This window comes from Molossus molossus, unplaced genomic scaffold, assembly GCF_014108415.1.
Source record: "Molossus molossus isolate mMolMol1 unplaced genomic scaffold, mMolMol1.p scaffold_m16_p_1, whole genome shotgun sequence".
Taxonomy (NCBI): Eukaryota; Metazoa; Chordata; class Mammalia; order Chiroptera; family Molossidae; genus Molossus; species Molossus molossus.
The window spans coordinates 9,075,363-9,100,717 of NW_023425344.1; the positions used below are offsets into that span (position 1 = coordinate 9,075,363).

The 25,355-nt window shown below is 40.6% G+C and overlaps 2 protein-coding genes across 10 annotated transcripts in view; both read left to right on the forward strand.

The window, feature by feature from the left end:
- Positions 1–12,605, forward strand: part of CPEB2 (cytoplasmic polyadenylation element binding protein 2) — a 63,683-nt gene extending 51,078 nt beyond the window's left edge. For all 9 annotated transcript variants that reach the window (XM_036261691.1, XM_036261701.1, XM_036261673.1 and 6 more), the window contains 4 exons: positions 1,567–1,685; positions 1,952–2,066; positions 5,252–5,433; positions 8,622–12,605. In XM_036261691.1, coding sequence (XP_036117584.1) covers positions 1,567–1,685; positions 1,952–2,066; positions 5,252–5,433; positions 8,622–8,849 — 644 coding nt within the window. In that variant the 3' untranslated portion in view covers positions 8,850–12,605. The remainder of the gene's footprint in view (positions 1–1,566; positions 1,686–1,951; positions 2,067–5,251; positions 5,434–8,621) is intronic.
- Positions 12,606–21,500: 8,895 nt separating this feature from the next.
- Positions 21,501–25,355, forward strand: part of LOC118615321 (probable 18S rRNA (guanine-N(7))-methyltransferase) — a 75,616-nt gene continuing 71,761 nt past the window's right edge. Inside the window, 1 exon segment of the mRNA XM_036240169.1 lies at positions 21,501–22,093. Within this exon segment, the coding sequence (XP_036096062.1) occupies positions 21,501–22,093 (593 nt within the window).

Below are 25,355 nucleotides of genomic sequence, written 5' to 3' on the forward strand. Positions count from 1 at the left end.
GTTGCTTAATTAATTTTGTGATATAAACATTTCTTTCCTTACAATCATAAAAAACAATTAAGCAATATTAAAAATATTGAATTTGAAGTGTTGTTTTAAGATTAAGTATTATGAAAATAATCATATAAAATATTAATATCACAAAACTTAAGCAGCATTAAAAATATTGAATTTAAAATACTGTTTTAGTAAATTAGCCTTATATTCTATTATTACAAAACAATTATATCTCTCAAGTGCTCAGCTTTGTAGCAAAATTAAAGCCTTCACTTAAAGAAAACCAGTCTTTATTTAAAAAATAATTTTTAAGCATATTTAAATTGTTTGTAGTAAGTAAAAAGGTTCTAAGATGCATTTCTTAATCTTGCATAATTGTTACCTTTGGAAGTTTCTATTTGTGTAGGTCAGTTTGATGTCTTATTTGTGCAATCAAGTAATGTAATTTTATTAAAAAAATACTTCTGTGTCACATCAGACCTTTGTGGCAGTAAGGCCATTGTTGGCAACAGCGGAATTTTTTTAGTTCTATGTAAAATATGACCTCACACTTCCCGTGGTTTAATGGAACAGATATGTGTGGCTTCTTCACATTAGCACTTAGATGGCAGTGCTCCATGTTAGTTTGCACAGAAATCTTGTCAAGGAAAAGGGATGTTTTTACGTCATTTATAGTTATTAGTTTCTGGGAATAATCACAAAATAGTAAACTTGGAATATAAATTTTGATGCCTTTTTATAATGAAGTCTGCTTGCTGGATGCATGATTGATTAAAGATCAATAATTGTTTGTCACAAGAAAAAGAGGAAGTACGTATTTCCTGATGATATAGGAATTTAAGCAAAAGCTTGATTTACAAGTCTAAATAGTCTCTATACTGAAAAAATTGTTCATCCAAGTTGCAACTTGATTTAAAAGTTCTGACCTATCCTGTTATATTCCAACCTCCCTAAGATAGTTTTCTTAGTAACATTTGAAAGTTGTCAAGTTGACTATGGAATTTTCCCTCTGTGTATGGAAATTCCTAGGCCTTTCCAAGTGTGCTGTAGTCCAAAAGTATGCTCTAGATCTTCTTACCCCGAGGGCATTTATAGGGGACTTCAGGTCCTAATATGCTGAACTGATTGATCCTTCCAAATTGTTTGAGAAGGCAGCAGCATCACTACTAGAAAGAGCATGGGACTGACCCAAGTTTGAAATTACTCAGCCAATTACTTATGTGACTGACTTCCAGCAAGTAATTAATCACTCGATACCTCAGTATCTTCTGTATAATATGGGAGCAATATTTCATATACTTGTATCAAACAAAATAGTTAATGTAAAACTTTTAGCACAGCACTGTATACTAAGTGCTGTATATAAAGTAGGTAATTAATTTAATGAATATATGTTTTTGTGTGTATTCCATAGGATGTTGTGTTCTATAGAAAGTATAATGACTCTAGTCCTAATTGATAGGCTTTTTTTTCCCTTTAAAAAAAACCGTGTATTTTCTAAACAGTAATAAAATCTGGGGTGTAATCACTTACTTTGACATACTGCTTTATCTTTCGTGATTATTCTAGGCTATGCATTCCTTCTCTTTCAAGAAGAGAGCTCAGTGCAGGCACTGATAGATGCTTGTATTGAAGAAGATGGGAAGCTCTATCTGTGTGTCTCCAGCCCGACCATCAAAGACAAACCGGTACGTAAACACTACGTGAACTACAAACTATAAATGCAAGTTTTCTAAAAACTGTTTTGAAATGATTGTTAATGGAAAACAATTAAACCATCATGTTAAGAGTTTAGTTTTTAAAAATGTGGATAATTTATAGTTCCTAGATAAAAAAATAATAATAATTTGTTTCCAAATTCAACTATCCAAAATTTTAAACAAGGAAAAAACTACTGGCACAAAACAGCATAAGCTATATAAGACCCAATAAAATAATGTCCTTTTCTTAATAGGTTCAGATCCGTCCTTGGAATTTAAGTGATAGTGATTTTGTGATGGATGGTTCTCAGCCTCTGGATCCCCGAAAAACAATTTTTGTTGGTGGTGTACCTAGGCCACTAAGGGCTGGTAAGTAGAATGCTAACACATTATGTGTTTTTAAATATAATTAAGCAATTCAGTAAACATTTGGTAACTATTGTGTACATGGCACTGTTGGGCAGGTGAGGGGCAGATTCTTCGTGCTTCAGTAGTTGCTATGGAATTCTGAGGCAATGTCTAAGAATCATTCTTGAAACCATCAAGTAACTGGAGAATATTAATAGTTAACTTCAAACAGAGTCTATTAGAAAAATTCACTCAAACACTTCTGACTTGTTATGTGTAACTCACGAAGATGAGGATTTGGGGTCTGTTTCTTTTATGTAGGTTGATTCTGATATCTGACGAACAAATTTGGGATTAAAAAAACAACAGCAGCACTTTAGATAAGAGGAACATAATTACAGATGTAAATGGCCACTATGTAAGCATGCTTTAGGACACCATGTATCCTGTGAAGCGCAGTAGTTCCTTCCATCACTGAGAACATCCTCAAGAAGGGAGATTTAGGTTGAAGAACTATTCACACGTGTAAATACTAATAGAAATAACTGCAACAAGGGAAGACTTTGGGATATAAAAACATATGGCAAGGAAAGGTGATATAGTCTGATACTTTAAATATACTTGTATCTGAGCTGACATGTAAAGACTGAACGGAAGTAGTAGTTTGGGGGTGGTCGGGAGGGTTATAAGGAGTTTTCAGATAAAGGGAACAGCATATTCAAAGGTTCAGTGGAGGGAAGAAGAATAAATTAGAAGGACTGAAAGAAGCCCAGAGTGCCTTACCAGGTTACAAGGAGTGAGAGGAAAGACACAAGAAGACACTGGAAAAATAAACAGGAGTCTGACATTCAAGCCTAATAGGCTAATTTATCCTCAGAGCAAGGGGAAACCAACGAAGAGCTTTTAATAGGAGACATGATCATATTTACATTTTTGAAAGATCCCTTTAGCTAATGACTCATCGAGGGGAGAACCAAGTTGGGAATAGATGTTGGTAGACCAATTTGGTTGCCTGTTACTGCATCCAGGAGACAGGTAGTCTCTTGGATCAGTGGTGGTAGTGGAGAAAGAGCCAAGTGAACAGATGTCATAAGGTACATACAAAGTTGAATCTCAGCTTTCAGTCTTAAGCCACTAGGTAGATAGTAGTACCTTCTACTAAATTAAGGAACACTGGAGAAGGAACAGGTTGGGGGAAAGATTTGAGTCCTTGGTTTTGAAAGCTGTGGTGCACTGTTCAGAGATCCCAGTTAGAAATTTCAGTTAAGCCATTGGGATATAATAGAGGTATCTCTCTGCCTTTCAAAAGTTTGATTTACTTTGTGCTGCTTCACTTTTACAAAACACCTACATTAGTACCTGTTTTAGTTAACCAAAAGAACTAGAAAGAGGATTTTGCTTTTAAATTTTCCTAACCTTTATAAAAGTTTTTCATAGGGAACCCTCTACTTTCAGATTGTGAGGGAAACCTGTATATTTTTTAAGAGACTCACATTTGCTGCTCTTCTGCAAATAAACTTGGGATGGGGGAAGGATCAAAGATAAGGCTATTGCCATGATCCCGGTGAAAGTTGGAACAGGATGTTAGTGATGGAGGTGAGGTGATTGGATTTTACATATGTCTTGAAAATGAGGTTCACAGAATTACGTGTGCATTGGTGAACAAAGATGAAGCCAAGAGCCCTGACTTGGCAGTTTTATCTTTTCCATTGCTCACTAACTGAGTCAGCACAGGCTCACGGGGCAGGTTTGATGGGCAGCGGAAGATCAGGAGTGCCGTGTGAACACACTGAGTGTTGCAGTGTTCGTGAAATATCAGTGTGAGTTGTGCAGTGGACAGTTGCGTAGATGAGTCTGGAGTCCAGGGGAGAGCCCCAGACTGGAAGAATGTAGGGTCTGAGAACAGATAGGTGGTAATTAAGGCCATGACACAGGATCAAGTCACCAAAGCCATAACTATGGAGAGAAGTCCAAGGACTGATGGAAACCTAGGGTACTCTGCCATTGAAAAGTCAAGTCGTTGAGGAAGGACTAGCAGGGAAGACCAGGAAGGAATTACAGTATGGTAGGAGAATCAGTAGAATACTGGATCCTGGGATCTAGATGAGGAAAGTATTTCAAGGGTAGGAAAGAGATGAACTGTGTTCAGTGCTGCTTACAGGTAGATTGGCCACTGAATTTGACAGTGAGGAAGGGACCTTTACATGAGCTGTTAAAATGGAGTTCGGGGTGAAAGTTTGATTATGAAGGGTTGAACAAAGAATGAGAAGAGAGGGATTGGGAAATATAGAAAATTTTTTTTAGCAATTAGGGTTACAGAGAAATGAAGCAGTCACTTGAGAGGAAGAAGTAGAGTTAAGAGATTTTTATTTTGAGATGGGACAAATTACAGTATATTGGAAAGGACCCAGTATAGAGAGAAAAACTGATGGTCCAGAAAGTTGAGAATTGCCAAAGTAATCCGTTTGCAGTGAGAGCAGTTGGGATCTAGTGGACAAGTGAAGGGACTGGATTTAGAAAAGAGCATGACAATGACACTTATCCGTGAAGGTGGTTCTTGGGGTAGTGCTGGAATAAGCATTTCCAGAGGCCCCCACGGGAGGAGGAGATATAGTAGAAAGCTTCATTTCCATGGAATGACATCCCTTCTGTAAAGCTAAAAGCAGAGCCAGTGTCCATAGTTTTTTCCCCCGTATTGGAGATGGGTGCGGTTCAGCCTCAGGCAGGCTGCAGTACATTAGTCCATTGTGTGTGGGCCAGTGCAGCAGAGTGCCACAAGCTCAGTGCACACAAGTCCCATGAGTCCCAGGAGCAGCAAGAGAGCCAGTTCCTTTAGTTTAGGGGTTTAAATATCCAAATTCCTCACCCTTAACTGTGGCCACACCTGTTCTGGCCAGTGACTTCTGTTCCCTGGTGTGACTGACAATAACTGCCTTCCCTGTTCATCCCAACCATACTGAGCATGCATATATATCTGCCCTTTGTCCCCTAAGGAGTATAAAGTTGAGGCTTCCTCGTGAAGCAGTGCAAATGACATGCCTATAATGTCTGGCTTCCCCCTTTGTTCCTTTCCTGTTATTAATAACTAGGTTAATTACAACAGTATCAAAACTATATGTCCAATTGACTTTTACTTTTTAAAGAAAGCACTTAAAAGTTGTTGATTTAGTGTTCTCTCACATTTCATATGAACTTTTTTTTTAAAGTGGAACTGGCTATGATCATGGACCGGCTATATGGTGGAGTTTGTTATGCAGGAATTGATACGGATCCTGAGCTAAAATACCCAAAAGGTGCTGGTCGAGTTGCTTTCTCCAATCAGCAGAGCTATATTGCTGCCATCAGTGCTCGGTTTGTGCAGCTTCAGCATGGTGACATTGATAAACGTGTAAGTGCAAAAACGTGTATCTATAATAAGGATATAAGCAATATTCTAAAATTGTCATGTTTTCATTTATAGTACAGATGAGATATACTAAGAATATTAGGTAAATTAACTTTTTTATATCCAAATTAGTAGCTATAACTTGAGTGTGTTCCCAGTGTAACAGTGTCTTGAAGCTTCTTAGAGACTGTTTGCACAATAAAAGACTACTTTGGGGGCAGGGGAGGTGATTAACTAATGCTAATTGACTAGACCATGGACTTTAGAAGTGTCATCAATTTAATTGCCAAACCAAACCATTTAGAAAAGTACAGCATAGGTTCAGTTCATACACACAGAGTGGCTTTTTGTTTGCAGTGTTACTGAAAATAGTGTGAAAAAATTAAGACAAGGGGATCTGCTTTTATTTAGACATGCATACAAAAATTTTTTGAACTAGTTCGAACCTTAGAGTTTCTCTATTTCAGTGGTTTTCAACCTTGGCCGAACACTAAAGTCACCTGGGAACTTTAGAAAAACCTTGACATCTGGGTTCCACCCAGAGATTCTGCTGTAATTAGTCTGGGATGCAGCCAGGTCTCCCCAGGTGATTGTAATGTGCAGCTACACTTGAGACCACTGATGTAGTCTAACCCCTACTTTTGCAGAGAGGTGATAGTCACAGAGGAAATTATTTACATTGAATATACCTTATTTGTAGTTGTTTAATGTGCAGAAGCAGAAGGAAAGATTGTTGCGGTGTCATACCTCATACCTCTTTGTTTCCAAAAGGAGAGCGAAGGACCAATTAATTGGATCAGAGTATTGGCTCTTAAAGAGCAACTCAGATGCAGAACAAGTGAATTGAGAAACATATGCCTTCTTAAAAAGGCATTGAAATCCCTAAGAGTTTATTTTTTCAGATATGTGCTACTAAGGTATTATGGAAAATAAGAATAGGTGAAGAATTAATGAAACCCTGTTTTACACATACAAAAGTTAATTGTTATTATTAATGAGAAATAGATATTCATCATACTCTAAAATCTTAAGTCAGTTTTAAATTCAGTTTTCCATCTTTGAAGTTTATGATTTTGAATAAAGTAGATTAGCTCCATACAATAATGTATAGAATTTGAAAATGCAAATAATTGAAATCATCACATTTTAAAAATTCTATTCAATACTTTGACATTAAATAACTCCTGATACTTGCACTTAGCATTTTATGAGGTATTATAGAAGTAAAGAGCACAGAAATTGCCCTGGCCAGTTTGGCTCAGCGGTTAGAGCGTCAGCCTGCGGTCCAAAGAGACCGGGATTCAGTTCCCACTAAGGGCACGTACCTCGGTTGCAGTTTGTCCCCGGCCCTGGTTGGTCGTGCGGGTGGCAGCCACTCGATGTGTCCCTTCACATCGATGTTTCTCTCTCTCTCTCTCTTCCTCTCTCTCCTTCCCACTCTACCTGAACAAAAAATGGAAAAATGTCCTTGGGTGAGGATAAAAAACAAAACAAAGAAAAAAACAAACAAACACAGAAACTGTATTCAGTTTGCTTAAAATCCAGGGCAAGAAATAAACATGAGAAAGAAACCCAGAAAGCATATGTAAATGTATCACTTTCATTTAAATAGTTATATATAGAGTTTCTGCTCTGTGCTAGATACTCTGCTAGGTACTAGGTGCTGAGTGTGGAGCAGGTGGGTACTTTCCTGTGCTCAGAGAACTGTATCATCTGATGAAGGAAATCCAGTGATTCCCATGCTACCTTAATATATTCTTTGGTCATAGTAAAGTTATTCCTTAATTATAGTTACAATTAAGATAATAAAAAATAATAGCCTGGCAATCAAGTTAGAATCCATAAAGGGAAAAGATGAAAGATAAAGATTGAACATAAAAATTTTAGAATTTGTGTCAAAGATTATTTTGAAAACAAAAGGCCAGTGGAAAAAAACTGTTAAAAATCCTTAGCTGTCAAAGAGAAGTTATAAGTTAATTTTTAATACACTTCAGCAGGAAAACATGCATAATATACAGACAATTCAGAAAAGCAAAATATCCAATATGTGTGAAATGTGTTTATCCTAACCCTAATGAATGACATGCAAATGTGAACAACAATGCAGTTGTTTCCTATGAAAGATTTGTTTTACCGTTGTTTTTTATCAACTTTTAGGTTGTTTCCAGTTTTTTTTAATTGTTATTATTACAAATAATGCTGCAGAAAATACCCTTATAGATTCAATTTCTGCACACATGCTAGTATTTCAATAGAATACATTCAGAGTAGAAATTGTTGGGTCACTATTTTTTACTGTGGACAAACACTACCTTATCTCAAACCAAGCTCTTAGGACACTCAATTTTCTCTGCCCTCATCAGGAAATGCTGAGGTCTTAGGGTGTCTGACACCATGGGGTCAGACAAAGGTAGTAACCTTTTGTTCATAAAGTTTTGCAAGTACGAAAGACAGTAGCTAACACTAGTTTACAGAGTATTTACTGTAGCACTGTCTTAAATGCTTTTACTTCCACAATCTAATCTTTACACTATTAGGTAGGTTCTTTTATCCTCATTTAACAGATGAGGTTACGAGGGTTACCAGTTAGACCTTCCTTGATTCTGAGGTCATCTACCAAGTCAGGCCTTCAGAGTGGGACCCTGACTTTCTATCTTATAAATTCACAGACGTCTCGACATGCCCTAATAACGTTATCCACAGTTGTGGCTCCGAACCAGTTACGTACAAGCAGGGTGCAGCCCTCACCTCGGGAGAGAAGGCTGCCACAGCCAGTGGTGGGTAGGGCTGTGCCGTCTCACAGGCGGTGTTGGAATGAAGGGAAAGATGGAGAAACCATGTGGAGTGTTTTGCAAATCACTTAGTTTTTTATAGTGTTTAAAAGTATTTTCTGTCATTGGAAAATATTGTAAATACCATCCAGTTTATAGTTTTCTGAAGATTACATTACCAAATATACAGTAAAATTAATCACATGGTCAATTATGAACATAAAACATCATATAAAAAGATGATGAGTTCAAGAACAAAATAATTTTTTTTAACCTACTGTATGGTAAAGTATTTCCCTGGGAAACTGCCTACTTTTTCAATGTTTAATGCTGGTGTTTCTTTTCTGTAGAACACATATTAAATTCTTTCTAAAGTGATTTCTGAAGCAGACATAATGAGACATTTTTCTCTTTTTCTAGGTGGAGGTAAAGCCATATGTGCTAGATGACCAGATGTGTGATGAATGCCAGGGCGCACGCTGTGGTGGAAAATTTGCTCCCTTTTTTTGTGCCAATGTCACTTGCCTGCAGTATTACTGTGAGTTTTGTTGGGCAAATATCCACTCTCGTGCAGGACGTGAGTTCCATAAGCCATTGGTAAAGGAAGGTGCCGATCGGCCACGTCAGATCCACTTCCGCTGGAACTAAGAATGGCAAACCTGCCTCTATTTAACAAGGAAAGAAAGGCTGCATGTGGCTCACTGTGTCTGAAGATACTGACATGCAGAAGAAATAAGTGCATTCTTCTGCTTTCACCCAGCTCTCAATACATGCATCTATCAGCAGCCAAAACACTACAAGCCTCTTGTTTTTCACCAAAACCCTACATCTCAGGCTTACTAATTTTTGTGATATTTTCATGTTAAAATAAAATGTTTTTTTGTATTTTCTCCAAGTTATTTTTATATGTAAAGTTAAAATTAGATATGAGAATGTTTTGCGTAGGGGCAAACAGTCTGCTGCTATATAGTGGGTGAAGCGTGCACTTATTTCTAAACGTGGGTTTTTAACTTCAAGATCTGCCCCAGTAATTTACCAAAGGTAGCAAAATAATAGTGAAGATGGAATATGTCTGCTACAAATGCTTATTTTTATTGTTGCTATTTTCAGTGTATACATAAACTAAAATTAGGGTTGATTTTTTTGCTCTCCATTTTGACTTGCAAGAAATAATACCTCAAGATAATCTGATTTATTAGCTATTTTTAAACATTTTTAATCACAAGCTGTATTAGCTTTGCTGCTATATAGGTGTTATGTGTAAATGCCACCTATTAATACGGGATTGAAAACGTTAGAGACACACTGCATTGCAGATAAAATGCAGGCAGCACAATATGGCCTAAACTGCCATAGTTTTAGAATGTGAAAAAAATGCATGTTTACTTACCTGTATACACCATATGCATGCACTAGAATTATTAACTAACAAGGTGAGGTATTGCAAATGTTCAAAAAAAAAGCTCTCTTGAATCTAGGTAGCATGAACAAATTATAAAATTTGTTTAAAAAAGCAAACTTTGCATGCATTATTGTGACTTCGAGTTTAAAAATTGTCCTACATGTGTACAATATGCAAATTAGTTTTAGATTAGAGAGTGCAGCCATTTTGTGATCTGGTCGGTAGTGGAATTCGATTTTATGCAGACTGGATGTAATATTTGTAATCTCTGTGCAATTTTGTGATGTGCGGTTCTAATTCATGTGCAGTGATATAGTATAGATAAAAAATTGAATGAAAGAGAAATATTAGAATTTTAAAGAAAGTTGATTTTAACCCCTTTGATAGTTCATGGTTAAGACATCCTTTATAAACCAAAGATGGCCAGCACACTGCTAACCAGTCACCAAATGTAAGACCCACAAGAAGCAAATATTTAAACAAGTGAACTTTATATAAGAATGCAAAACTTTAGTAAACCTAAATAAAGTCAAAATGGAGATGGGGAAATATACAGATGGCTAGTTGCATAAAATTCGATTTTACCTTAAAGACAATGGTGAAATCTGGCTTGAACTTGCTTACTTGTTTGACCTATGTATATTGGGGTCTTCTGTCTAAACTGGGGTCACTGTTGCATGGAACATTATTGTTCTTAACGGTTAGAAATTGCTTTTTTTTTTTTTTTAATATTGATGAAGGAATTTTGGTAGTGACTTTGCTTGCAGTTTTTGGGAAAGTGGCAACATGCACAGTTCATGCGTCCTCTCGGTACTGAACACTGTTAGAATTCATTAGGGATATGTTTTCTCTTTAGAGCATTTTTAATGCAACCAGCTCCTATATTTTAATGTAAGAGTTACTCTGCAATCTAAGCAAAGCACCAACAGTGGTAAACGTTTTTTTTTAAATGCAGAACTAAGATTCTTGACTCTAAAGAGAGAAAATTACATGGGTATTGTCTTAGAACAACCCCTCGGGACAATCCTTCATGTGAGCAAAGTGTTGATCTTAACATTGGTTGTCTATGGTGTGCTTTTTGTACTGTAAAATACGTGGTTCATGTCTAACTGCTGTTTTATTGTGGTTGTGGTTCAAGTTTTTAATGTTTAAAGTTGATGCTGTTTTCAGAAGAGCTTTTTACTAATTTATTTGTCGATGTTCCCTATTTGTTACTTAACCATGATCCTCCAGATTTTTGGAGTATTCTTTTCTAACCTTAACCCTGCCAACCTTGATCCATTTGACATTTGTTATGCACTATTTTTATATCTCTGTGAGAGATTTTTCCAACAGTCAGCTATTTTATGGCACACTTTTTTTGACTGATGACATCTCCTTTGCTATACCTCAATTTTTGGAATTTAGAAAAGAAATCAGTAGTTTTGCAATGTTAATTATTTAGATATTTAATTTCGCAGATTTTTAAACTTTATTTTCATAATTTCTGCTTAATGTTTAAAATTGAAGAGCTTTTTCATGTATTGAATAATGAACACTAAAATAAATTATATGATGAAAATAATTGGAGATGTTGAAAATCACTTTCCCTTCTTAAACAGAAATAAATATTGGGAGTGAAGGGAAATGTAACAGAACACCCTCTTCGCCACGGGTAAAAATGACAGAAATGTGTGGTTTATTTTACCTTCATTTCTGTTACAATTGGAGCTTATTAGTCTAATATTTTGTTCCTTCCCTCCCTCACCCCTACCCCTTTTTCTTTTTTTTATTTTTGCCTTTTATGTACTACATTCTTATTTTCTAACTGTTGAACACTGTATTGGAGTTTTTTTTTTTATTTACAGATCATATTTATTTTACTATTTTTGTAGAAAATTATTAATTTTGATTGTATTTTTGTATTTTCAAAGCTTCTTCACCTATGTTCTCTAAATGTTCTTATTGCTGCCCAAAAGTATGACTGTGGAGGAAAAAAAAATACTTTAAAAATCCACACTTTTTGTTAAGAAGGAAACATTTAGCATTTATATATTTGTGTATGGAAAACACTTGATATTTTATCCCTGTTGCATCTGGCTGCACAGAGCCTCTCCTCAAAGATGCTACAAAACTTGAATATAACACATTTTGGAAGGCTGACTAACCTCGATTCTGTGTTGTGATGTGCAATACTGTTTCTAATGTTTGTATAAAAAAAAAATAACAGTGTAAACCTTTTTAATGCAAATTTATTTTTTTCATTGCATATTTTGCAGATTTTATCCACAGTGTCATTTTTTACTGTCAGAAAAGATACCCCTTTTGTCATTGCAACTATTTTTTAAATCCAGAAATCTTTGTACTGATGTAAATGATTGTAGTTATTTTGGATAGTGTTTTGCTAACAAAAGGAGAGACTTTTTTCATGCATATTTCTATTTTGTTTTTTTGGGTTTTATTTTATTTTAATAGTAGTAAAATACTTGGAATAATTTTTCATATTCTTGTCATTAATATTATTTTGTATTTTTATGTGGAAATATATAATTTTATGACACTAATTGCTAAAGTTTATTTTATGTTGAATTATTTTTGGAGCTGAAATCTTTGTAATATTAAAGCAACTAGTTTCTAATTCCCAGTTTCTGTATAGAATCGCACAAGTGGTTTATGGAGTGTTTGGATTGTAATTATAAATGGTTCTTTGATATGCAAATTAATATTTTCAGTTGATTTTATTTTATATTCCTAATGGGGTGTTAAAGCCGTTTTTTATTTTTTTCTAAATAAAAAGAGAACCCATGCTTTTATGGACACTAGGTAAACGCCTTCAGCTTAAATTTTTGGGTTAAAATATTTTAGTTTATTTTATTGTTATCTTCCAGGTGTCTAAATCTCCAGTCTGTCTGTTGTACTGGTAATTTAACTCTGTAATGGAATAGTTTGCTGCCAACTATTTATATTAAGTAATTTTTAAATATTTGTAATATTGTTGACTGACTAATAAACTATTAAGTTATTGGCATAGCTGTGGAATCTTATTTTTCACTTCAAATCTATCAAAATATCCATTGACACCAGTAAGAGAATTTAGTGACACGAATGTATATACTGTGAAGCCACGGCCAATCTGGCCAAATACATTCAGAACAAGTATTGGGAGGGAGTGTGGAGATGGTCCAGTCAGTATTTTTGCCCAAATGACCCTGTGCATCCAACCTCTCACACCCACCCTCAGCCCCCACATTCGTACCCTAGAAAGTTGGGTGTTGCAGTCAGTACAGATCCTCAGTGTGACCATATCTAAATTGGTGCTGTACTCAAAAACATGAAAAACTGCGGACCATTTTACTAAATGCACCATTTCCATGATGCTTCCTCAGATACCCTCTAGTTAGAACCCACCTGTCTTGTACTTTGTCTGCTTGTTTTGTGCACAACCTGTGAGTTCTTCGGTGACCACACGGCAGAGAGAGGAAGAGGTACAGCATAAGCAACCTGTGATTCAGGCTCCTCACGCTAATTATGACCAGAACAGCTCTACGTTTAACTTGAACCAGGTTGGAGTTCTACTTAAACATTGTGTGCACGCATGTGGCGGAGGAAGGAAAGAATGGCATTGCTTTCTTAGAAAATGTTTGAGGAGTCAGTGATCATAACCAACTTTTTGTTTTACCTATAGGAACGTGGTTATCCCAAAGAAGGTGAAGCAGTATTTCCTCATATTCTGTAAGACATCACTGAAACTCCATGAATTGGCATTATCAGCCCCTCATATCCTTCTACTACTATCACCCATGTCCTCTAAGAAAAGTATGCATTTCACACATCTGTGTTCGGCATATGCTGCCATTTTTCTATTTGAGATCTTTCTTTTTGCCAAACAAATCCCTTCCATAGCAAAAACCAAAAGACTCCTTTCTCTGCATTCTGGCTTATTTGTAACTTGGCAAGAATTTCACATTGTCTTGACTCTTACCCCTGCTGCTGGCTTAAAGATCATTTCTCTTCCTGGGCTCCCCTATCCCTTTTTTATTTAAGAAAAGAATAAACTGAATACTGACCAAGTGTAGGGCAATAAGCATACGGAATCCTTGGTTACCAGGCCATTTCATAACCTGATAGGTGAAAAGTCAGGCTCACTCAAGCTCAACGAAATAGACAATAGAAGCTAAACTATATTATAGGAATTGTGTATCAAGTGTGATCAGAAGGGCTTTCTACTGAAAGGATTTAATTTCTTTGAAATGATTTCTTGTATTAACAATTCACATTGGAGTTAGCATTTGACTTGAATTTTTGCATGAGCAAAAATTGAAAAGAACTCAAAGTTTAGCACTCAAACCATTTCTGAGAGAATTACTTGAAGATCTGTTCCACCAAAAGGAAGAGATGAAATATCCAGGAAACAGGAACACATGTGATATTGTGATTTGTAATAAAAATGCATATTTAGTTCTCATTTATGGCACACAGCTTCTATAACCATGGGAATTTTCTGAGTGATAGGAGCAATAAAGGTATCTTGATATTTATAACAAACCCCTTTCAACCATGCTTGAATTTACATTAATGAGGGGGCTTCTGGAAATCACCTAAGAATAGCGGCAAGTTGCCACGGAAACCAACCTTGGGTGATTAGAAGGTTGGAAATTTCAGCCCCCCTCCCCCATACACACACACCATCCACCTCTGCATTCTGTCCCCCATGACCCCCAGGGAGGGGAAGAAGCTTTAGTTTGAATCTCTCTCCAGTGGCCAATGATTTATTTAATCATGACTGTGTAATGAAGTCTCAATAAAAACCCAGAGTTTGAACATAAGGGTGTACAACTAGAGGACAAGGAAGGTTTGTGCCGCTTCCCCCCTACCTTGCCCTACACATCTCTTCCATCTGGCTGTTCCTGAGTTATATTCTTTTATAATTAGCTGATGACCTAGTAAGTAACATGTTTCTCTTGAGTTCTGTGAGCCACTCTAGCAAATTAGTCAAACCCAAAGAGGGAGCCCTTGGAGCCTCTAACTAGAGCTGACTGGTCAGACGCACCTGGACTTGTGATTGGCATCTGAAAAGGGGAAACAGTCTTGCAGGACTGAGCCCTTCTGTGGGATCTGATGCTATGTCCTGGTAGGTAGTGTCAGAACTGAGCTGAACTGTAGAACATCCAGCTGGTGTTGGAAAATGGTAGTGGGGTTTTGGAGAAACTCATGGTGTGATTGGCGTTAGAATTATAACAGGGTATGAGCCCTTCAATAAATGTATTAAGACACCCATTCAGAATTGGTAAACTAGAGAAATTTCATGCCTTAGACATACCCAAAGACCAAATCTTACTGGTCTTGTGTGTATGTCTCTTTTTGACCTTTAGAGAACATGGTATTTATATGCAAGGTAGTTCATTCAGATAAATGCCATCTCCTGTTTTATAATCACTGTAAAATATTTGCACCAAGCCAAGTAAATAATTGGTTAATATTAACCTCGGTAGTATCAATATTTTTAACCCTCTCTACCAGCTGATGACCCATTTACTATATCCTGGCCTTCAGAAACACGTCCTCCCTCCTTCTCTAGACCAGGGTTCATGCAACAGCCAAGCTGCTGTCAGGTTGCGTTAGCAAACAGCCAGGCAGGTAGGACAGCCAGTATCATCGTGCTGCATTCCCCTTCCCACAAGTTGTTTCACATTTTAATGTTTATTGCTCTCTGTACTGTATGTTAACTTTCCCAGTAAGCATTAGCTTGTTTTGTCTTCTTTTTTCTCTTTTTTTATAAAGGTGTGAAATTCACATGTTTTAAAGATATAGATTAGTCCGGTCAGTGTGGTTCAGTGGTTGAGCGTCAGCCCATGCACCAAGAGGTCACCGGTTCGGTTGCCAATCAGGGCACATGCCCAGGTTGTGGGCCAAATCCCCAGTGGGGGTATGCAGGAGGCAGCCAGTCAGTGTTCTCTCTCATCGATGTTTCTCTCTCCCTCTCCCTTCCTCTCTCTCTAAAATCAATAAAGGGAAAAACTCTTTTTTAATAAAAAAACAAACAAAAAGTAAAAATATAGCTTAGTGATTTGGGTAACTGTACAATCATAACCACCATTACAATCAAGACACATTTCCCTGGCTCTAAAACGTTCCTTTGGGCCTAACATTCACCCTGCACCACACCCCCGGCCTCTGGCAACCACTGGCAGGTCTTAGACTGTAGTTCTGCCTTTGCCAAAGTTTCATGTAATTGGAGTCGTAAGGTACATAATATTTTGTTTGTCTTTTTCACTCAGAGTTGGGGTTTTAGAAATTTCTTCTATGTCCTTCTCGTTGAACTTCAGATCAGTGTTCATGCTACGCGATGCGTTTGCCCACTCCTCAGTTGAGGGACCTTTGGGTTTCCTTCAGTTTGGGGCTATCATGAAAAAGTCCACAAATTTTTATAGGAATGTATGTTTTCATTTCTGTTGAATAAATACCTACAAGTGAAACTGCTGAGTCATATGATCAACGTATGTAACTTTACAAGGTATTGCCATACACCCTGTGTTCTTTTCCAAAGTGGCTGGACTAGTTTGCTAGCAATGTATGACAGTGCTCTGGTCACTGCACACGCTCAGACCTTTGGGATTGTTGACTTTTTTATTGTAGTGGTTCTTGTGGATGCAAAGTATTATCCATCTCACCATGGTTTTAATTTGCATTTGTTTACGTCTGGTGATGTTGGGTATCTTTTCGTGTGCTTATTGCTATTCATACCTTCTTCTAAGAAGTGTCTGTTCATGTCTTGTGTCTAGTTGGTTTTTTTAAACCTGTGCTGTCATATTAATAGTCATAGTCATGAGTGTTCTTTTTTTTTTTTTTTTTGGTACATGCCCCTAAGCGGGAACAGAACCCGGGACTCTCTGGTCTGCAGGCCAACGCTCCAACCGCTGAACCAAACTGGCCAAGGCGCATGAATATTCTTTATATACTCTGAATTTAAGCAGTTTGTTGAGCATATATATGTTTAACAAACACTTTTCTCCTTTTCTGGATATGTTCACAGCAAAAATGTGACTTGCCTCCTTATGTTATTTTTTTATTTTTTATTTTTTTGGTACGTGCCCCTAGCAGGAATTGAACCCAGGACTCTCTGGTCCACAGGCCGACACTCCAACCGCTGAGCCAAACCGGCCAGGGTACCTTCTTGTGTTCTTAACTGTGTTTTTCAAAGAGTAACCATTTTAAATCTTGATGAATTTTATTTTATCAGTTTTCTTTTTTTTTCTTAAAGATTTTTTAATGATGTTTAGAAAGAAAGAAAGGGAGAAGGAGAGAGAGAAACATTGATGTGTGAGCAGAACATAGGTTGGCTGCCTCCTGCCCGCCCCCTCCAGGAATGGAGCCTGTAACCCAGGCATGTGCCCTGACTGGGAATCAAACCTGCCACCTTTTGGTGCACTGGCTGATGCCCAACAAACTGAGCCAAACCAGCCAGGGTTATCATTTTTTCCTCTTAGAGTTTCTATTATTGGTGTTTTATGCAAGAAATCTGTGTTTCATCCAATGTCGGAACGATTTTCTTGTACGCTGTCTTCTAGGGCTTAATAGTTCTTACATTTAGGTCTACGATTAATTTAAATTATGTATGTTGGGAAGTAAGGTTCAAATTGTTTTTGTTTTTTTATATAGATATCCAGTTAGTCCAACACTGTTGAAAAGACTATCTTTCCAACTAAATTACCTTGGCATCTTCGTCAAAAATAAATTGATCATATAAATGGAGGTCTGTTTTTGGACTCTCATTCTGATCCATTGATCGATATGTCCTCACATCAATACCCCACAGTCTGGATTACTGTTCGACTTGCATTTGCAGAACAAGAGCTGCTAAATCCGCTTGTCATTTAACAACTGCTTCAGATTCTAGCATAGCTAGCGATCTACCTGAACACGTCCATCTTCTGGTCTTCCAGAAGACCAGCAGAGAACAGCATGGCTGAAAAGAATGCGTCATCCATAGACAGAGAAGGAAGGGTGTCAATGCTTTGAAGTCAGTGACAGCACACAACACTTAGAAGCAATTGCCATGCCAACAAATGCTGTTAAGCCTACATATCGCACTCAGTTCCCAGTAAGCAACAGCTATGCAGAACACTAAGTTCAGGGGTTGATAAAGCAAGGCTTTCCAACCACTTCTGGATTGGGGCTAAGGTCCACTCCAGGCAACACTAATCAAGCCTACAGTATTTTTACGGAGAGTTTTAGCATAAAGCTGTATTGCAGTTCAACTTCAACATGTTTATCAAGCACGGAATAGTGGATATAAAGAGTAGAATGATCAATTAGATAGATAGATAGATAGATAGATAGATAGATAGATAGATAGATAGACAGAATGGAGATTTGAATGTTTAAAAGACAAGGTCAATTCTAGTAACTGACCGATAATTTCAATGGCGTGTTAGTAAGGGTAAGATGTATGCAATGAGCCACCGGAGCAGAGAGCAAGAGAAGCAGCCAACCTAATGAGTTAAAGAATATTTCCTGGAAGAGATGAAAACAGATTCAGCATGAAGGACATGTAAGACTTAACTACAAGAAAAGAGGTGAGAGAAATATTTCAAGGAGAGGTAAGAGTCTCAGCGAAGAGCTCAGAACAGCCTACTGAGAGCATCTCTGGGGCAAACTACAAAGCTGGTCATGGCAGACAGTGAGGCTGGGGGGGTCTCACTGTGCCAGTTTATGGGAGTATTCAAGACCCAGCTTCATTGCTATTCCCTCCAGGAAGCCTCCTTTGAATTAGCTTCCTCTCTACCCACACACACCCAAGCTGAGGTCCAACATTTTCTCTTCTTCTTATCCTCAGTGGTTTGAAGTTTCTTGATGCCCAAATTGTGGCCTGTGTCTGCATCACTACTGTGAGACCCATGTGGGCAGCAATGATGGCTATATCCTTGGCATTCAGGACAGTGCCCAGATCCAGTAGAATCATGAAATGTGCTTATAATGCTAATCCAGTTTGTCGAGAAAGCAACCATTTCACAAATACATGTTCACTTGCTGTTGTTCCTGGAGAATTGAGTGGATAGAATTTCTCTGTCACTAGTGGGAGTGGGGTTCTTGCAATATCTTGAGAAAAAGGATTTTCTAAGACTTGCATGGGAGAACAAGTAATTTTTATTTGCTTAGAGTTACATCCCTCAGTTTGTAAAGTCTCAGTTTCCTTAAACCAGTCCTGGAAAATATGCAGCTGTGGATTCAATAGAGCTAGAAGCAGGGCCAATGTCCAGAGTTTCCTTTCCATGGTGGAGCTGAGTCCATCAGAGCATCAGGCTAGATTCAGTCCATTAGTCCATTGTCCGGGTCCCACATGGCTGTGAGCCACATGGGTGAAGTGGGGGAGCATGCCCCCTGCAACAGGAGCCCCAAGAGAGCAAGAGGGCCAAAAGCCAAGAGAGGGAACTCCCTTGTTCAGGAGTTCAGATATCTTAGACTTTGCACCCTTGCAGTGGCCACACCTGTTCTGGCCAATTGCCTGTCTCCAGTGTGATTGACAGTTAAGCTTCTTCCCATGTCACCCAGACTTTACTGGGCATGCATCTTGTCCAGTCCCTCCCCCCAGCAATCTGTGGGAAATAGACCTAGAGAGTTTTAACTGCAGCTTCCTGGCAAAGCTGTACAAATGGCATGCCTATACTATCTAGCCTCCTCTTTGCTCCTTTTCTGTTAAATAATAACCAGGTTACTATAATGCTATCACTGTGTTCCAGAGAATTATCAGATCAGGTTTGAGGAAGGAGTTGAGCAGGTATTAGTGAAAGTTAAGAGACATGAGTTCTATCCCTAGTGGTACCCTCTTATTTTATTATTTCAGCGCTCTCTCAGATGCTTGCCTGAGATTGAAGAAGAAACTTACTGTGTCTGTATCTGGGCACCAAATGGCAGGCACAGGGTAATGACATCAAGACACAAACAGTAACATGGTAAGTTATGGGGACTCTGTCTCTATCATGATTCAAAAGAGTACAATTCTCTACAACTCTGGATCCAGCTTCAGCAAGAACAAGCTTCAAGTTAGACGTCTATTAGCATCTAGAACAACACACGTTTGTCTAATTTGGAACTCTAAGTAAATTTTAATCAGAAACAAGAGACCACCTGAGATTTTTAGAAAATACACCCTTGAACACTTGATAATGTTTTAAGGTCCATTTGAAAAGTATTTTCTACCGAACAGTGAAGTTGGGTCTTGCACCCACCTGCTCACCCAGTCACCCTGAGCCGAGTCCTTGCCAGGTAAGGAAAGCCATTGGTTGAGTCAGACATTGTTAGTGATACAAATGCAATAGTCCATTTCCCAGAGACAGAACCAGCAGGCCTTAACAGAGACAAGAGAAGATTTACGATGGAAATTGGCTCCCAGGATTATCTGCCACAGTCTGCCAGCAAGCTGGATGACCAGGGAAGCCAGGGCTGCCATTCCCTCCAAGTCCGAAGTCCTGAGAACCGGGTGCTCCAATGTCCGAGGGGGGGAGAGAAGGGACGTCTGAAAGTGGTTGGCATTTCTCCTGCAGTGTGACTTCCTCACGTAAACCAGATACGCCGCGGGGCATGGATGGGGGGGATTGGGTTTGCATGTGGCAGGCTGTTCTTGGTTCAAGTGCAGTCAGGCAGTTTGGTCATAAAGGTAAAATGCTGTTTCTCATGTGGCCCAGCCGTCTTGTGTGGATGTCTCTGTTTCTCAGGACCGTGTCAGGCTCGCTCTTCCTCTGGGCCTTCGCATTAGCTGTTCCCTCTGCCTGCAATGCTGTTCCCACAGGTGACTTCGCAGTCTTAGGCTCTCAGCTCCCATCAGGCCTCCCGTGTCCACACATCGAAAGTGCGTCCCTCCTTTAGCCTCCATTGCAGTGGCCTGACTAGTTCAAGGACTCTAGCTCACATGTCCCGCCCTCCCTCTCAGTCCCAGCCGAGGTTTCGGTGAATACTCCACGCAGGTTCGGACCTGCTTCAGGCTGACAGCATCTCCACTCACGTGCCTGCTGTTCTGCCCTTGTGTTTTGCCCCAGGTCATCTCTGTTTCCTGTGACAGCCTGCTCCACACCCATCCAAGAGAAGCACAAACATGTGAGGGCAATTCACAGCCATGGGGCAACCGTCCCTGGAGACTCCAGAGGATGCTGACTTGCGCCTCCCTGGCCCCCTCTGGTGGGAAACGCTGAGGAATATGCATTTCTTTTTCAGAACCACAGAGTGAGCGGAGGAAACCCCAGCTGTTCACTGTAAGAGCCAACTCTGAGGTCCTTACAGAGACTTGCTTCCTCCCTTATTTTATTCTCCTCCGTCCTTCACTTCTTCCTACTGTCACTTCCAAAATAAACCACCTGCACATAAGCACCGTTCTTGGACTCTGCTTTGGGGGAATCTGGAGCCAGACACCCCCTGACCTCACTGAAACCAACCAGAAGTCAGAGGGCCAGGAAGCCCCGAGCAGTTCATAGTCAGCCCTTCAGCCACAGCGCCAGGCGAGGAGGGCGGAGGGGGGATCTGGATGCCAGTGGAAAACAAAACCGAGGCTTCCTGAAAGTTTATTACCTCCTGTCTTAGGACCAAAGACATCACTCTCATGCAACATGACATGTTCTCATACAAATCTCTAATTCAATGGCTTATAAAGGCTGCTATAAGAGAAGTATATGTCCACCTGGCTCGTGGACAAAGGACTTTCGTTCAAAACGCGTTGCTTGACGTTGTAGCAGGCTGCTTATGGAGCAGAATTGAGCAGAACAGAGTCACAACTCAGCGGTAAGGTTCTCAAGCGCTCTCAGCCCTCAGAAAGGAGATCCTCGGGCAGGACTTCAGAATGCTCCCAGTCCCAAGTCAGGGCACACGGTCCTGCTAACGGAACAGAGACACCACGCTCTGTGCGGCGAGGGAAGCAGCTTATCGAGATGCATTCAAGGCTTTGCAAGGAATATGCCTCCAAACAGGCCCACGAACACAGACTCTCCGTCAGCCAGCAGGACGCTCCGCCAGGCAACGGTGCAGAAGAGACTTTTCAGAACAGAGCTGTGGTGTGGGGGCAGGGCGTGGCTTGGGGAGAGGTGCGTAGGCTGAAGTCTCCACAAAAATGTGCTAAAGTGAAGAGAGATGCAACGTGGAGAAACCCGAAACGGAATGCGACCCTTGGATTCAGCTCTCCAGTGGCCGGACCTAAACAGGCCCTTTGTTCGATAGTTGGCATGCTGTTCCAAGGCAGCAATGGTCCATTTCGGGGTGACATACGACACCGTCAGGGAAGCTGGACTTGGAAGAAGCAGGAGCAGCCCGTGCAGGAGAAGCAGAGTGATGGAGTGTTCTTTCCCTGGGCAAGGCGGTCCCTGCACACCGGGATGCTTCTCCCAAACAAAGGTCCTTTGGAAAAGAAAGAGCAGCTCCCAGCTCTTCGTGGTTATGAGCACGCTCTCTCGTGTACAAGGGAGTGTGAGCAGTTGGCTCCTCTTAGATGTCAGATGACTGTGTTCATCTGGTTTTGTGTTGTGACGTAACTGGGTAAGGAGCCAGGTACCAAGAACAGAACATTTATTTGGAGCCAGAAAGACTGGGAATGAACCTCAGTTCTAATAACGATAACATCAGCTCTGCTCATAATCTCATTACTCCTCAGAGCAACTCCACGAGGTGGGCCGTAACATTACCCCCATTCCACAGATGTCTAGACTGAGGCACAGAGAACAGAGTAGGGACCTTGAGGTTACAAAGCTGGCAGGTGTCAGATCTGCGATTCTGACTCAAGCCTGTCAGACCCTCAGTCAGGATGGGACCTCAGCTGAGGGACCTCAGCAAATTCACTTCCTCCTTCCGAAGGCCGTTTTCAAATATTTTCAACATACCTAATGGTGCTCATAAGACTTAGACGAGGAACACATGAATGCATTCAACCAGCATTTCTGCAGAACTGATGCTGTTCACTCAGGACAATGTGTATGAAAGAGAAATTGCCCAGAACAATGTCTGGTGCATAGATGTGTTTATTTAGTTGAATAGGAAAGTGAATATGTCATTTTTTTGTCCCCTTCATTCCCAAATGCCCAACTTCCATTTCAGAGAACCCCCTCATTGAGTGTGGAGTTGCCCGAAACGGAATGCGACCCACTTCCCACTACAGAAGTCGGTTGGGACAGACCCTCTCTCTCTCTCTGCAGCACATACCAACCCCCCCACCCCCGCCACCAGTCAGTGGCAGGTGCATGACAAGCTGGGCGAGCCAGCCCCACCCTTGGACAGCTGACGTCTCCTTATGGTCCTTGTGGCCAAGGCACAGAGGCCAGGCCACAGCGCTGCCTGCCTGTCCAGTTCCTGCTCTCACCCCCTTCCCAGCCTCGGCCAGGTCTCGGGGCTGCTGGTGCCCTGCCTCCATCAGTGCGGGGGCACCTCTCACTTGGACTCGGAGCAACAGCCTCTGCCCTTCTCTCGCTGCTTCTACTCTTGCCTGCCCTACAGTCAACTTTCCAGCCAGCATTTAGAAATTAAACCAGGTCACTTTCTGGCTAAGGACTGTCCCTGGCCCCATGTGCTTGGAGTAACTCCGCACCGCTCCCCACGCCTTGGGCTGTCCTGGCTGGTGACCTTATTCCCTAGCACGCCCGCCCACCCCGCTCCGGCTACGTGGTGTGTGTGTCTTCAGGACTCGTGGAACGTCCCGTTGGCCAGGCACCTCCGCCCGCGGCCTGCGCGCCCTCATTCAGGTCTGGGCTCACACAGTGTCTTCTCAGCAAGCTTTGGCCGGGCAGTGGTAGTGAAAGTAGCGCTTCACCTACTACATGGTCTCCTTCCTCTTTCTTTGTAGTGTGTTTTCTTACCTGAAGTTCCATTCCTTCTTTGTTTCCACTTACTCGTTTCCCTCTCTAGTGTAGGCTCTACAGGGCATGGGTTTTATCTTGATTTTTCTCTGGGGCCTAGAACTGTGCCTGAGATGATAGATGATGATGATAGATAGATAGATAGATGATAGATAGATAGATTTTATGATTAAGTGAAATAATCAATATAAAGTACTGAATCAGCCCTGGCTGGTTTTGCTCAGCAGTCAGAGCGTCGGTCTGAGGTCCAGAGAGACCCGGGTTCAGTTCCCACTAAGGGCACGTACCTCGGTTGCAGTTTGTCCCCGGCCCTGGTTGGGTCGTGCGGGTCGATGTGTCCCTTTCATGTCGATGTTTCTCTCTCTCTCTCTTCCTCCCACTCTATCTGAACAAAAAATGGAAAAATGTCCTCGGGTGAGGATTAAATAAAAAAAAGTACTGAATCAAAGATTTCACACCAGTGATGATTAACTTTATGTGTAGACTTTACCGGGCCATGGGGTGCCCAGATTTGCTTCAGAATCATTCTGGGTGTGTCTGGGAGGATGTCTCCGTGTAAGATTAGCATTTGAATCTACGCCCTTCCCATGGCGGGTGGGCTTCATCCCACCCACGGGAGGCCTGAACAGAACAAAAGGCAGGAAAAGGGGACATTCTCTGCGTTCAAGCTGGGCCCTGGGCCCTGGGCCCTCCGCTGCAGTCAGACTGGAGCTCACACCCCATCCGCTCTCCTGGTTTTCCGGCCTCCGGACGTGGACGTCACCGCACCTCGGCCTCTCCTGGCGTCCGGTCCACACGCGGGGAGCACAGTGCGCCCCGGCCTCCATTAGCTACAGGGCAGCCCTGCGTAACCAGTCTCCCCGTAGATCTGTTTTGCTGGAGCACCCTGACGAATACAACACCTTTTACATTTTTGGAAGGCAACCACTCCAATTTTTAAAATTATTTGTTCTAGAAGTAGCATCTTCTATACATTGAGAACATCAAAAAAGATTGAACATTTTCCAACACATGTCATGGTTGTTTTTTCAAAGACGTGACTATACTGTGTACAATTTCATATCGTGTTTGTATTAAATTATAGGCCTTTCTCATTGCTCCTGTAGTCTCACAACCATCGTTTTTTAAATACCCGCAAAGAGGAGCGTGCGTGAGCCATAATCGACTTACATTCTCACTACTCTTTTCAAATCTAATTAGTGTCCCTTTTTTTATTATTGCAGTAATACACTCCTGCCTGCGTAAAGCATTTGCTATGTTTAGAATTATTTCCTCAGGATACAATGTCAAAAGTGAGGTCACTGTGTTCATGTACTTATGGCTCTTTTTATAAACTTCCCAAGTGTTTCCTAGAGGGTCCTTCCATTTTATACTCGCCCCGCAGAATAGGACAGTATCCACCATTCACACATTGACCAGCGCAGTGGGTGTGGAGTCATTTTTCAATTTCAGAAGGAGATGACATTGGTGGAGTGGGTGGCACTTGGTAATTCTGCCCGCCAGAGACATTCTTGCAGCCTGTCTCTCACAGCAACATGACATGGGTGCAGGTGGTATGATTCCCCGCTAGGAGTATAATTGAATAACTGTATTTGCAACATTTTCATATACATTCCCAGCAGAAAAGCTTCTGTTTTGACTGGGCATCCATGAGCACTGAGTTCTCCATCGGTGATTTTTACATGGCGAGGTGAAAAGAATTTTGCAAAGATGAACTTCTGGCTCTTACACATTTCACACTTCGTTTCTCCCCCACTACCTCTGCCTGCCCGCCAACAAAAGCATGAGGAGCTGGGGGTGCACGTCAGATCTCCTTCCAGCACGCGGGGGGCCTCAGGTCCTCATCCACAATTCTGAAATCTAGAAAGCTGTGACACCAACGCTTTCCTCCACTCAAACGCGGCAACACCTCACTGAACTGAAGTGGGGGCTGCTTCGGGTCCC